At 58.6% G+C, this 14,772-nt stretch overlaps 1 protein-coding gene across 1 annotated transcript; it reads left to right on the top strand.

Moving 5' to 3' along the window:
- Positions 1-4,288: 4,288 nt before the first annotated feature.
- LOC309452018 (olfactory receptor 14A16-like) lies at positions 4,289-5,203 on the top strand (the record flags this gene model as incomplete). The annotated part of the gene is made up of 1 exon (XM_082076699.1): positions 4,289-5,203. The coding sequence occupies one exon, from the start codon at positions 4,289-4,291 to the stop codon at positions 5,201-5,203; it is 915 nt and encodes a 304-aa protein (XP_081932825.1).
- Between the last annotated feature and the right edge of the window lie 9,569 nt (positions 5,204-14,772).

Raw genomic sequence — 14,772 nt, 5'->3', positions numbered from 1 at the left:
CCAAGAAACCACATTGGAAGAGAGATGAGTCCATGTTCTTGCACAGAAGCAGATTTAAAAGTTGAGTTCTGTACAGGAGCACCCAGGAAAACAAGCTCTAAGCTCCCACACAGAAAAACTGGGGGAAGCCTAACACTGCTCTTGAAAGTTCCTGGGCAAGGAGCAGTTTTGGAAAACAGCATGTTCCCCTGCTCACTTTGCCAAAAGTGCAACAACTCTACACTCTGACTTCTGTGCCCTGAGCAACCTTCCTTTCCCTCTGGAGTCTTGACCTGGATCATCCCCCGGCACAGTCTCCCCGTGCATGTCAGGGCTGGAGGGTGCCCGGCAGACGGGCTGCGATGCTGGAGCCAGGCAGGACGGGGAAAGCCCCCAGTGCAGCGGGTGAGGAACTCGCTTCAGACGGGCAGGAAAGGTCCCAGTCCCACAGCACGGCTGCCTCCTGCCTGCCCAGCTGCCTCTCGCTGCCCGTGCCCTGCAGCAGGAGCTGGGTCCCCTCTGCCAGCACAGGCTGTGCTGGGGCCGGCTCCCAGCTCGGAGCAGCCCTGGGCTTCAGGCAGCATCATGGCCAACACCTGTGGAACCCCCCTGCCAGCGTGCAGGGAAACGTGGTCCTGGTGTTGAGCAGGGAGCGCTCGCTGGCCCCCGCCCTGCCCAGACAATCAGGACCCCTCACTCACCCATCTCCAGGTCCTGGGCCATGCACAGCTCCTGGGGCTCTGCTGGAGAGCTGCTCTCCTGGGGAGCCCTGTCCTCCTCCAGGGCCACCACGGGGCAGGTGAGGTGTTTGTCTGCCATCTCGTGGGTTTGGGGAAAGAGGTATGGGTGAGGAATTGGGAAGACTTGGTGAAACACCACGAGTCTGCCAAGGGCAGCCGGGAAAGACGTGGGCTGCACTTGGGGAGTCCTCAGCACAAGTCTGCCGGGGGCAGAGGGGAGTCTGCCAGGGGCAGCTGAAGTGAGGGTATGGTTGGACTCGATGATCTTAAAGGTTCGCTTCCAACCAAAAGGATTCTCTAAATCTCAAACTCAATGAAAGACGTGGGCTACGCTCGGGGGCTCTCGCCAGCTCCGTGCTCGCACCCTGTCTCGTCACCGTCCTGCCGGACAGTGTGGGCTGGGGCTGCAGCTGCGCTGAGCACAGGCAGGGCAGTGGGTGTCACCATGTGAGGTCACAAAGGGCCCCACTGTGACCCTGCGCCTGGGGAGCGAGGGGCAGCATGTCCCGTTGGGAGGAACAGGCCAGTTCAGCCCTGGGCACGTGGGTGCTCTCAGGTGTCTCCAGGTCCCCCTTTGCCCTCATGTCCCCTTGGGACTGCCCTGTTGCCTTGTGGTATGTTCCAGAGCCCCGTGTTCACCTGGCTGGCTGATCTGAACAGCAGTGAAGCTGCTCCTTTAGTGGGTTTGTAGAGATTTCTAGGGAATTCCAAGGGAGGGCAGCAGAGGGGATGGGCTTTGTGTGCTGTCTCACCGCTTACAGAAGCTCTCAGTGGCTTGAGGATAAATTGACCATATAACCAAGTGACAAACTGTTGGAGCGGGCAGAGCACAAAAGGAGGAAGCCAGGTGGTGGGGGGTGAAAAAGGTGGAAAGGCTGAGGTACTAAATGCCTTCTTCACCTCAGTCTTTAACAGTCAGAACAGTTGTGCTCCAGGTACCCGGCCCCTGTAAGCAGAAGACAGACATGAGGAGCAGAGTGAAGCCCCAATGATCCAAGGGGAAATGGTTGGCAACCTGCTACACCACTTGGAAACCCACAAGTCTGTGGGGCCAGATGGGATACACCCGAGGGTTCTGAGGGAACTGGCGGAGGGGATCACTGAGCCACTTTCCATTATTTACCTGCAGGAGGACAAGAGACACAGAATATCGCTGCTTTCCCTTATTAAATTCATCAGTGGCCACACAGTGACTTTGTTTCTCATTTAACTGTTCCTGCAGTAGTAACAGCTCATTATGGGGCCCTTGAATTGCCTTACAGGTCTGGGCTGAGTTTTGATCTGGACTGTTGCTGTGCTTGGCGGCTGCTGTCCTTGCAGACCAGATGAACTCACTTCTGCCACCCTGCCTGGCAGTTCATTCCATCCGCGTCACAGCTCTGTCTGCAGCACTGACAGCTCCAGCTCCCCCAGTCAGGTCCCTGGCTGAGGACATTTCCTCACATCTGGGCTGAACCACCCCAGCTGTGGCACCAGCCCAGCTCTGACCTGCCACAAGGAAACCTGGTACCAAGTGTCCAAGAGCCCATGTGTGCAAAGGCTTTGCTGCAGAGCACAGGCATGACATGGCCAAAGATTGATGAATGTCTCTCTAGACCTAGGAGTATAAAACCAGGATAAAATGCATGAACTCATTCAACTGAAGATATTCCTCCTTCAGCTTGGAGGAATTAGATCCTTTGCTGTAATCTTCCTGGTGTCCTGTCTAATGATGGGACAAGAAAAGTTGATTCTCATAGTAATTCATTGTTTAATACAAAGACGACAATGATGTGTCTCTGAAGAGGAGAGAGAATCAACATCACTGATTAATTGAGGTTGTTTGAAAGGATGTGCTCCTAGAGCCCCAGGGACACCTGGAGGAGTCCAGAGGGGACAGAGAAAGGGATATCATGGGCTGCTCCTGTGCTGCTGAGCTGGGCTGGGCTCCTGGGACACAGGGAGCTCATGGCAGCGGCAGCGCTGCAGAGAGACAGCTCTGCCCAGGAGCAGCTCCTCTGCAAAGCGCAGCAGGGCTGAGGGCTCTGCCTGCAGCACCGAGGGCACAGGAGCCAGGCATAGAGAGGGGAAAGGCAATGTGGGGGGTTGGTTGCTGAGGGCTCACTGAGAGACAAATCTTCACAGTTCTAACACGGTAAGTCTCTGGCTGTAGGACAATGCAGCTGCATTTCTTGGGGGATCTCCTAAAGATGATACATCCCACAATTTACAGGGTCTGTCAGGTCTCTCTCACAGTTTTTCTCATGTAGAGGACAAGAACATGGTCCAGACCAGCGCTTCGCTGCTGCACTGTCAGAGGAACAGGGCAAGATGGCAGCTTCTGCTGAGGGCGATTGCAGGGGGAGCACCTAGGGGTGCCCAGGGCTGTCCTGCAGAGCAGGGTCCCTGCACCCCAGGGCTGTGCCGGGCAGGGACTCTGCCGCCTGCCAGGGTCAGCGCTCAGCCTGCCCGGGAGATCCCACGGCAGCAGCTGTGGGTGGAAGGAGCGACCCCCGGCAGGGCAGGCAGGGAGCTTGTGGGGTTGAAGGGGGCTGTGTGGGTCAGGGCTGCTCAGAGCTCCAGATCCCCCCACACACATGGCAGAGGGTCCTTCTGACCAACGACATCGAGACAGCAACAGCTGCAAGGGAAGGAGTCTGTGCTTTCAGTTCTCCACTCTTGCTCGTCTGGGTGTGCAGTGGAGATGGGGATTTATTTCTCTCATTGGAGCAGACACTGAGACCCCAGGTCTCGTTAGGACTTGTCTGAGCTGCTCCTGAGCCCCTGCACACACAGAGCTGCCCCTTGGCAGTGCCAGGAGGTGTGAGCAGGACAGAGCTGAGCACACAGCGGGTGGGATGGGGTCTGTGACACTGACAGGGAGCAGACCCAGGGACAGAGACACAGCTGCAGGCAGCACAGACATGGGCAGGGAGAAGGAGGTGGACCAGAAATGCTGGGGAGGGGATTCAGGACCCCCCTGCAATCCCCTGCAGTGCAGACACATTTCCCAGTGCAACCCCTGGTCTCCTCTCCTCCCCAGCAGACCCTCTGCCCCAAAGCCATGGGGTCCAGGTCACAAGTCTCCACCTCAGCAGCTGGACCTCCAGGTGAAGGGGTCCTGGAACGTGGTACACAAAAAAGGTGCTAAAAGTACTTGCTCTACAGTGTCATTATGTGAGTGGCAGCAGCACAGCTGGGTCAGGAGGTTCCACAGCATGCCCGTTTGCCTTTCTGTCCTTGCTATATTTTCTGGTAGCACTGCAGTGTCCTTCCCTGTTTCTCTACCTGTCCCTAGTGCTCTTGCTCTCTGGGGTTGGGGTGGGAGTGTGGGTTAGTTTTTGTTCTGACACCAGCTCAGAGGGTCTTGCCCCAGAGCTGTGTTCATGGAAACTAAATGCCCAAACTCCATTTTAAACTGTGATGAACTCTTTTCTTCAGTTGGTAGAAACAGAATGAGCGGAAACATCCCTCCATCAGGGAGGGGGTTTTCCATGAGAAACAGCATGTTTATTTTCCTCAGAGAAGTCTCCCCTGATATGCCACTGTCTTTTCCTCCTTGCACAGGTCCTCATGCCCACAGGCAGCAAATGCCCAACATCAGCTCCATCACCCAGTTCCTCCTCCTGCCGTTCACAGACACATGGGAGCTGCAGCTCTTGCACTTCTGGCTCTTCCTGGGCATCTACCTGGCTGCCCTCCTGGGCAATGGCCTCATCATCACCACCATAGCCTGGGACCAGCACCTGCACACCCCCATGTACTTCTTCCTGCTCAACCTCGCCCTCCTCGACCTGGGCTGCATCTCCACCACTGTCCCCAGATCCATGGCCAATTCCCTCTGGGACACTAGGACCATCTCCTTTTTGGGATGTGTTGCCCAAGTCTTTCTGTTTGTCTTTTTTTTTTCAGGAGAGTATTGTCTTCTCACCATCATGTCCTACGACCGCTACGTTGCCATCTGCAAACCCCTGCACTACAGGACCCTCCTGGGCAGCAGAGCTTGTGTCCACATGGCAGCAGCTGCCTGGGCCACTGGGTTTCTCTATTCTCTGCTGCACACGGCCAATACATTTTCACTGCCCCTGTGCAAGGGCAATGCCCTGGGCCAGTTCTTCTGTGAAATCCCCCAGATCCTCAAGCTCTCCTGCTCACACTCCTATCTCAGGGAACTTGGGCTTATTGTGGTTAGTGTCTGTTTAGGATTTGGGTGTTTTGTGTTCATTGTGGTGTCCTATGTGCAGATCTTGAGGGCCGTGCTGAGGATCCCCTCTGAGCAGGGACGGCACAAAGCCTTTTCCACCTGCCTCCCTCACCTGGCCGTGGTCTCCCTGTTCCTCAGCACTGCCATGTTTGCCAACCTGAAGCCCTCCTCCATCTCCTCCCCATGGCTGGACCTGGTGGTGTCTGTTCTGTACTCGGTGGTTCCTCCAGCAGTGAACCCCCTCATCTACAGCATGAGGAACCAGCAGCTCAAGGATGCTCTGTGGAAACTCATATCCTAGTGTTTTCTGAAGCAATAAACTGCCCATCTTCTTCTATATAGGAGTTTTAATGTAGCTAATTACAAGCCCAGCCTGTCAACTGGATTTTCTGGTGTTTTTGGTGGTTTTCTAATTGTGATAATGTTGTCATCCCCTTTCTAATTCACTGTTGGCTTTTCTTTTATAACTGTTGGCTGCTTAAATGAGCAGCAGTGCTCTCCTTGTCTCTAAACAGAATAAAGGGCTGTTTAGCGACTTGTTTTTCAGTATATCTTTCCTGCAAGGGCTTTTTGGAGCTGCAGAGACAGTTCCTGTGCGTGGGTGGAGGGGAAAACAGCTCTTCCATGTCAGCCCTGCCAGGGAGCACCAGCGCTTGTTCTTCCAGAGCTGTTCTGGTTCCACTCCCACACTCTCCTTCTCATCCCTTGTGTTGGTGCAAGGCCTGAGTGCTCTGGCAGCTTGGTCACCATCCTGCTGTGTGTCAGTCCTGTGAGCACAGGCAGAGACAGACAATGGGCACTGCTGTGACAGAGCTGGCCTCACAACAGCCTTTCCAGATAGAAAGGTGATCTCCTATGGGCAATACACGATGGGTTATATCTTCAAGCATATGCTTACGATAGTGTCCCACAGATTCAAACACCAGTGTACAGCTGAACAGCGTGTGTGTGCAGGGCTGGCACACAGCAGTGTCCTCTCACAGCCAGGCTCCTGCCAGAGACCTGCAGGACCAGCAGAGCAGGGGCTGGGCTGTGCCCCTGTTCACTGGACACCCCACAGAATCTGCCCCAGGGCATCATCATGGACGGGCCCCTCTCAACCACCATTTCTAGCCCTGACTTCTCTCCCCAGCTCACAGAGATTGTTCTTCCCTCCATGGAATGACACTGAATGACTAGGTCAGCACTCCATGTCTGCATTGTACAGATGAGATGTGAGCACGCACATCCTGGATGTGAGGTGAGATGTACCCAAGTGAGCACAAAAAACATCAGCTATTCCTGGAGGTTCCATGAAGGCCTGTGGGACAGACAGTGTCTTGAGGTCACTTCATGTTGGGAGAAACATCCTATGGGAAACTGCCTGAATGCAGCACTGGGTTATGCTTCCTTGAACTGAGGTCCCCGTGTCCATTCCTCATGATGTGGGACATGTCAGATGAGTGCAGAGCAGGTGACACACCACAGGGCTGAGGTGCCTCCTGTCTTTTGGAAGTGGCACCAGGAGGCCAGAGGGAAACCAAGAGTACGGCCTCTATGTGCAACAGGGAAAGATTCCGTCTCTGAACACCCCTGGGTGCAGAAGGAGTTCACGAGGCCAGCTCAGACTTGGATGGCAGACAGAACTTGACATTTCTGTGTGTGACTCCAAGAACGAACAGTGCCTTGGTGATATTCATCTCAGCTGCTGGAACGGCTCATTGCAAGTGTTCCTGTCTGCTACATCACCCTTGCCCATGATCCTGGGTTGTGCTCTCAAAAGTACCAGAGCACTCATAGAGGTTCTGGGGTCCTTGGAAAAGCAGACATCCGACCCAACTTCAAGAAGGGCTCTTTATTACAATCCAGCCATTTTCCTCAAGAGGAGCTGCTCCTCCACCTGGTTTAGCGCCAGCAGCACAGGGCTCTCAGGGTCCATCGAGATCTTGGCCGCTTCCATGAAGAGCACACGATGACAATGGTCTTAGTTGCCAGGGAGCAGATGGAGGGTTCGCTGTCCTCCTCCAAGGGCTGAAGGGCTGCAACAGAAAGAAGCAGAGCCCAGATGAGCTCCCATGGCTGCAGAGACCCCCAGGCATCCCCTCCAGACCACGCTCCCTACTCACCGCTGCAGATCTCAGACAGACTCTCCTTGCTTGGGTCCCTCAGGTGCCGCACAGCCAGCCCTGGGCACAGAGTTCCGTCAGCCCCTGCTCCCTCCCCTCATCAGGGCTGACCCCAGGGGAGAGCAGGAGCCGAGATGCTGGGACCGAGCGAGGCGGCCACCACGGCCACCTGCGTGGGCAGGGCTGGGAGGGGAGGCCAAGGCCCTGTCCGGGGCAGCCGGGGCTCTGGCAGCCACAGGGCTGCTCCTTGTGCCAGGGCAGCAGTGGGGACTGGGGCCAGGCTGCCGAAAGAGGGACCCGAGGGCTGTGACTCACCGATGAACCTCACGGCCGCCTCTCGCAAGCTGGCCTGAGCATCCCTCAGGTACGGCAGGCTCAGGCTCAAGAGCTCTTCAGCTCTGCTCCTGTCCCGCTCCAGCTGGAGAGAGCACAAGGGTGTGAGCACGTCACTGTCCCTCCCCAGCTGGCCGGACCAGTCCCTCCCCACAACAACCCACATTCCCCTTCCCCCCCGGCCATCCACGTGTTCCAGCCAGGAGCCCTGTGGGGCTGAGAGAGAGACACAGGCGGAGGGGTCCCAGGGGTGCTGAGAGCCCTCCCTCCCGCTGGCTGCGGGGCAGAGGGAAGAGCCCCTGGGGGCTCTGTTCTTGACGACAGGGAACAAGGATGCAGCTCGGGGCTGCAGCAGGACAGGCGAGGCACATCTGCAGAGCCCACAGCACAGACATGTGGGGCAGCCCTGTCCAGCCTGGGCCCTGGGCCTTGGGGGTTGTCCTCACCAAGCTCTCTCCAATCCGCCATGTCTGCTCTGTCTGCACCAGGTGTTTGAGCTGTTTCCACCTGAGCAGTTCTGCGGCACCGAGGAGGGCTTCCCTGGCAACCTACGGAACAGCAGAAGCTGGGAGATGACACCATGTTCTGGGGCAGGAGACCTGGTGTCCCCCTGCTCTGTGCTTTGTTCCTGGGGTGATTCTGCCCTTAGGGACCGGGGACATGCCCTGGCCCAAACGCCCAGGGGTCTCTTCCCTGCATCACTGCTCGGCTTTGAAATCTGTACCTTGGCCACACTCAGCACTTGGTCACTCATGCGGAAGAAGAGAGGGAGCAGGCCAAGTCGCACTGTGTTCTTCATCTCCCTCTTGTCGTTCTGCACCACCATCTTCATCAGGTCTCTGAAGAAGCTGATGGAGCTCTCTCTCAGCTGGCTCAGCTCCTGGGAGGGAGCAGCACAGTAGGACCTGAGCACCAGCAGCTCTCTGCCCACGGGGAGCAGAAGCTCCTGCATGGCTGATGGGAGGGGAGATGCTCCAGGGCGGCATTGTGCACACTGCAGTTGTGGCCAGATCTGCGGCCCTGGGTGCGTGAAGGGCCACTCAAGGGACTTGCTCAGGCAGTGCCTGTGCCTCAAAACGCCATCCCCGCATCCCCCAGCAGCCTCAGCAGCCATGGTGGGGAGGAGCTGTGGGAGCAGCTGGCAGGGAGAAGCTGGGCTGGGCTGCAGAATGCAGAAACCATCCCACAAGAGCCCCAGGGAGAAAGGAGTGAAGCCCCTGCTTTGAGTGGCTGGGCAGAAGGGCAGCTGTCATTGTCCAGTGCCCACCCGCGGGGCTCAGGCTTATACATCAGTCTTATACATCAGCCTTACGTCATCAAAGAAGGGCAGGAGAAATTCTGCCAGCAGCACAGCGATGGGACTGGCCTCCTCCCTCTCCAGCTGAGCCATCACGTTTCTGAAGACCACCAGAGCCTTCATCCTGATGGCCTTATTGCCATACTGCAGGACCCACATCAGGTCTGGCAGCATGACCTTCATCTTTCTGGCCTGTATGAAGAAGAGAGTTGCCCTTTTGGGACCAGGTCCATGTGTGGAGAGCTCCCCAGGCAGCCCCCAGGCCCCACCATGGCAGGGAGGGCCTTTGGAGCAGGCACCCCAGCGCCTGACTGCCAGCCAAGGCCAAGCCTGAACCCACTGCCCCGGCCCTTGGCTGCCACCATGGCTGCCCTTGGCGACACCCTACTCACCATCTCGTCTCTCTGTGACAGCGTCATCATGCCCCTGAGCAACAGGGAGAGCACCGTTGGCCTTCGTTGCCTCAGAAACCTCATAACTAGGTACATTGGAGCAAACTCCTCCTCTTGCAGATCACTGCTGGCCAGTATCTGAAAGCAAGCCAGCAGTGAGTGACCGGCAGAGCTGCTGGGGCTTCTGGCACCGTGCAGCTCCTGGGGCACCAGGAGCTTCTTCCAGTAACTCACAGCCAAGCGAAGGATGGCGGTGTCCTCCCGGTGTGTATACAGGACCCTATAGTGCCGGTCCTGGAGTTGGATGTGCAGCTCCTTCAACACGTTCTGCAGGGTCTGGGGCACGGAGAACATCACCTCCCACAGTGCCAGGGCAGTGCTGCAAGAGAGCGCTCTGTCAGCAGGGCAGCCTGGGCCACAGCAGCGTGTCTGGGCTCCGCGCTGCAGGACGCCTGGGATGCCCTGGGCAGCAGCAGAGGCTGAGCTGGTGCTCCCGTGGGGCTGGCAGGAGCGCAGTGAGGGGGCTCTGGGCTGGCTTGCTCAGCTGTGGCTGCTGCGGGCCTGGCTGACCCCAGCGCTGGAAAGCGTGGTGGGATGGAGGGTCCTGCTCCTCGGGGGTGTCCTGCAGGATTCCTTGGTGCTGGCAGCCAGGGTGTCTCCGGGCCCCTTTCCCCACAGGGAACAAGCCCTCATGGCTTTTGGGGCCGGTACCTGTCTCCTGGTGGTGCGATTGTCAGCAGCGTCGACACCACCTCCCCAGGGCACTTGTCAGCCAGGGGGACAATTAGGGTCTCAACACTCTGTTGGGCTGGTGCCGTGCTGATGCACTCCAGGGTTTTATAGATGCAGCTCGTGATCTTTGGCACCTGGAGGAGACACAGGTGAGGATGGTGCTGCCACTGGAGTGCAGCCATTTCCTCAGCTTTCCTTGCCATCCCTCTCTGCCACCTTCATGTGGCTTCATTTTACTGGGATTTGAGAGGAAGAGATGGATGGAAGGAGGAACAAGGCCTGACAGGGCCGAAGGGCAGGACAATCCAGCCAAAGGCCACTTACATCCACCAGCCAGAAATCGCAGTCTCTCTTGACCATGTCCAGCATGTTTCTGGCCGCCTCCTTGCTAAAGGTGCTGGAGTCGCTCATGGCCTCGATGAACACCAGGACTATGTCTGTTTTCTCGGAAGGCTGGAGGTATTCTGTAAAGAGCTAAGGGAGGAAGGGAGGCAGCAAAGCCAAGTCACACCGAGTGCCCCGGTGCTGCTGCGTAGCCGGGCAGTGCCAGCAGCCCTGCAGAGACACCCGGCAGTGCTGCGGCAGTGCCCGCAGCAAAGCTGGCAGCAGGGGCAGCAGTGACTGCTGGGGAGGAGGAGAAGAGAGGCCCGGGGAGAGGGAGGAGGGTTGGGGTCCTGGGCACAGGCTGCTGGCCCTGCCGTGAACCAGGGGTTGCTGGTGGCCAGCAGGACTGGGGCTGCTGCTGGGACACTGGAGAGCAGCCCTCGCATCGTCCCTGCTTGGGGACAGCAGGAACCCTCTCAGCAGGGACAGGGAGGCCACGCCAGCCCCCTGATTGTGGAGGCCTTTGTTCACACGAGTCCCCTGCTGGTGCCACCAACAAGAGTGCCAGCAGGAGCTCTTTACCATGACATCGGGTTTTAGCCAATCCTCAGAGGAGCTGTCGGGATCTTCCAAGTGGGGCTGTCGTGCTTGATTCCTCCTGTCTGAACAGCAGGGAAACAGAGAGAACTCAGTAAAGCACAGCAGCTTTGTCAGCAAGCTTCCCAAAGCACCCCGAGATCTGCCCTCGTGATGGCAGGGCGTAAGTGGGCAAGGAGAATTCTGGAGGGCATCAGGAACAGCTTCTTGCTACAAGCACTGGAAGCTCTAGCCAGGAGGACTCAGAGATAGACCTGCTCTTCACTGGCAGGAAAACCATGGCTTTGGGTCATGGCAATCAGCCGTATGTTTGGGTCTGGGAACCACAGAACAGCGGGCTTCAGGATCCCGAAAGGAGGGAGGAAGGAGAGCAGCAGAGAACAGATCCCAGACTTTGGGAGAGGGCTCAGCTGCTGCAGCAAAATGGCAGCTGGGATGCTACGGGAAGCAGCTGGGAAGGACAAAGGAGGTGAGGAACAGGAGCAGACCCATTGGGAGATGTCTGTGTGTAGAGGAATTGAGCCCAACACAACTTCTCTTACTGTTTTGTCCAGCCAAGAAGACAGAAAGGTGCTGCACTGCATCTCGAGCCAGAGTTCTTGCCTCTTCCCAGGAATGTTGGAAAAGGAGGAGATGCCCCAGCAGCTGTCCCAGCTCAGGGATCTGGATGTCTCTATAGCTGACAGGGCCGTGTATGTCTGTCCTAGAGCGGCACCAGGCCTGGGCGAGGGAGACAGAACAGCAGGAGGGTTGAGGGCAGGCGGCTTTGCCAAAGCCCTGAACCCAAGCGCGTGTCCAGGGCTCCGTGGGCAGGCAGGACTGTCCAGGGCCATGCCGGTCACAGCTCCCAAAGCAGCTGGGTGGGCAACAGCCCCGCGTGGGGAGAGCTGCAGGCTGCTCTGGGGTGCAGGGATGGGCAAACGGTCTGGCCGGAGGGTGCCTGGCTCCTTACCCCCAGTGTGGGATTCTCAGCCAACATGAAGCTCAGCCCCTCAATCCTCCCCACGGTCCTCTGCCGCACATGTTCTCTCTCGGAGCTGCTCAAAGTCAAGAGCATCTGGGAAGAGAGAAGCTGCTGGTGAGCACTGGGAGCCGCCACCACTCCAGCAGAAGCAGCACCGCTCAACTCTTGTGCTGGACTGGCCCACTCCATTAAGGGTTCCCCAGGACTCGACCAAAGCCTGTAGCGAGGCTCTTGCCCTGGGGTCCCTGGCAGGCTTGGGGCACATGCCCCAGGCCAGCCCTGTGGCCAGGCAGGAAGGCAGATGCCACCCTCTGCGGCCACTGTGCTGCGGAAGAGCCTGGAGGGCAGCCCCTGGTTCCCCGGGAGGTGGGCACCCTCCCGGCAGCGCTCTCTGCACGGCATGGGGTGGGACTGTCCGCTCCAGAGTGGACACCCTGTCCCCCAGGGTGAGGAACAGCCCTTGCGAAGCCCAGACTTTGCACATCCAGACCTGGAAGATATTGTGCAGCAGGTCACTGACTCTGGAGGCACGAGAGTTGAGAAGAAACGCCTGCAGCATGTTGTCCATGGACCGCATGGTCTGCAAGAACACAACGGGTTGTGGTCGTGTTTCCTGCCACCCCTCTCACTCCCAGGAGACTGATCTGAACTCCCAGCACTGAAGGACGACTCCCGCACTGCTGCGCTGTGCCCGGGAGAGACCCGGGGCAAACAATCTGCTCTGGGCAGAGCAGCCTGTGAAACTGGACATGGCCAGGCCCACAGGCAGGGGACGAAGGGATGAGGGTGGGACAGCAGACCTGAGACCCTGCCCTGCCTTGGATCTCTGGTTCTATCGTGGCACGGGGTGGTTGGGGAGCAGACAGAGGGACCGGGGGCTCCTGTAGCTCACGCAGCACTTACTTCTAAGTAGAGGTAACGGTCCATGTCCTCCACTTCTGGTGGAAGCGCGAAGACACTGGAGAAGCAGGCTTGGAGCAGCCGTGTCTCCTTGCCCTCCAGCACCCTCTCCACTGCGCTGCAAAGAGAGAGAGCAGCCAGCCGCACGCTGGTACCTGGAGCAGCGCCTTGAGGCCTCGTGCAGGCGGCCCCGAGAGGGATGGGCAGGTACCTCAGCTCAGCAATGGCACGCATGGCGATCTGCCGCAGCGCCGTGCGCAGTTGGTCCCTGGGCTCCTCTTCCAGCAGCACCTGCAGAGCACAGCCAGGATGGGACCTGCAGCTGCCAGCACCCAGCGCCACCAGCCCCCGGCCCTGCCCAACGCTGTCCTCACAGGGTGCCGGTGCCGCAGTCCTCGACCCCTTCCCCAGAGCCGCCGGGTATCCCCTCACCTCGATATTCTCTGCCAGCTTGTATCTCCGGCAGAAGACATCCAGGCCCCTTGGCGAGCAGTGGCGCCTGCTGGTGTCACACAGGTCACGGATGTCCATAAGAAACCCAATCTTGTGGCTCTCCTCCTGGCAGCCGGGGAGCAGAGAGGCAAACAGGGAGCGTGAGATGGGGACACGCGGCCAGCGGCACCGCAGCATGGGGGTGCAGTGCCCATTAGAGACCTGGGAGCAGCAGCTCTGCCCAGCCTGCACCCTCCAGCACTCCACAGCAGAGCCCCTGTCAGCAGATGCCAGCACAGCCGCCTTTAAAGCGGCCGCGGTTACCTTTTCTGGGCTGCTGAGAAAGGACACGATGGAGTCCATGTATCCCCTTAGAAGTCCATTCACAGGTAACTCATCGGCATCTAATAAAGGGGGAGAGCAGGGAGGGCTGCAGAGAGGGTTTGCAGGCAGGACAGAGCAGAAGGAGATCTGCCCCCCATCCAGCCGCACGCCTGCTGCCCCGGCACAGTCTCCCCGTGCATGTCAGGGCTGCAGGGTGCCCGGCAGACGGGCTGTGATGCTGGAGCCAGGCAGGACGGGGAAAGCCCCCAGTGCAGCGGGTGAGGAACTCGCTTCAGACGGGCAGGAAAGGTCCCCGTCCCACAGCACGGCTGCCTCCTGCCCGCCCAGCTGCCTCTCGCTGCCCGTGCCCTGCAGCAGGAGCTGGGTCCCCTCTGCCCGCAGAGGCTGTGCTGGGGCCGGCTCCCAGCTCCGAGCAGCCCTGGGCTTCAGGCAGCATCCTGGCCAACACCTGTGGAACCCCCCTGCCAGCGTGCAGGGAAACGTGATCCTGGTGTTGAGCAGGGAGCGCTCGCTGGCCCCCACCCTGCCCAGACAATCAGGGCCCCTCACTCACCCATCTCCAGGTCCTGGGCCATGCACAGCTCCTGGGGCTCTGCTGGAGAGCTGCTCTCCTGGGGAGCCCTGTCCTCCTCCAGGGCCACCACGGGGCAGGTGAGGTGTTTGTCTGCCATCTCGTGGGTTTGGGGAAAGAGGTATGGGTGAGGAATTGGGAAGACTTGGTGAAACACCACGAGTCTGCCAAGGGCAGCCGGGAAAGACGTGGGCTGCACTTGGGGAGTCCTCAGCACAAGTCTGCCGGGGGCAGAGGGGAGTCTGCCAGGGGCAGCTGAAGTGAGGGTATGGTTGGACTCGATGATCTTAAAGGTTCGCTTCCAACCAAAAAGATTCTCTAATTCTCAAACTCAATGAAAGACGTGGGCTACGCTCGGGGGCTCTCGCCAGCTCCGTGCTCGCACCCTGTCTCGTCACCGTCCTGCCGGACAGTGTGGGCTGGGGCTGCAGCTGCGCTGAGCACAGGCAGGGCAGTGGGTGTCACCATGTGAGGTCACAAAGGGCCCCACTGTGACCCTGCGCCTGGGGAGCGAGGGGCAGCATGTCCCGTTGGGAGGAACAGGCCAGTTCAGCCCTGGGCACCTGGGTGCTCTCAGGTGTCTCCAGGTCCCCCTTTGCCCTCATGTCCCCTTGGGACTGCCCTGTTGCCCTGTGGTATGTTCCAGAGCCCAGTGTTCACCTGACTGGCTGATCTGAACAGCAGTGAAGCTGCTCCTTTAGTGGGTTTGTAGAGATTTCTAGGGAACTCCAAGGGTGGGCAGCAAAGGGGATGGGCTTTGTGTGCTGTCTCACCGCTTACAGAAGCTCTCAGTGGCTTGAGGATAAACTGACCATATAACCAAGTGACAAACTGTTGGAGTGGGCAGAGCACAAAAGGAGGAATCCAGGTGGTGGGGG

This window comes from Streptopelia decaocto, assembly GCF_964273445.1.
Source record: "Streptopelia decaocto genome assembly, contig: HAP1_SCAFFOLD_191, whole genome shotgun sequence".
NCBI lineage: Eukaryota > Metazoa > Chordata > Aves > Columbiformes > Columbidae > Streptopelia > Streptopelia decaocto.
Note: the sequence above shows the minus strand (reverse complement) of the source record. Positions and strands in the feature narration are given on the sequence as shown.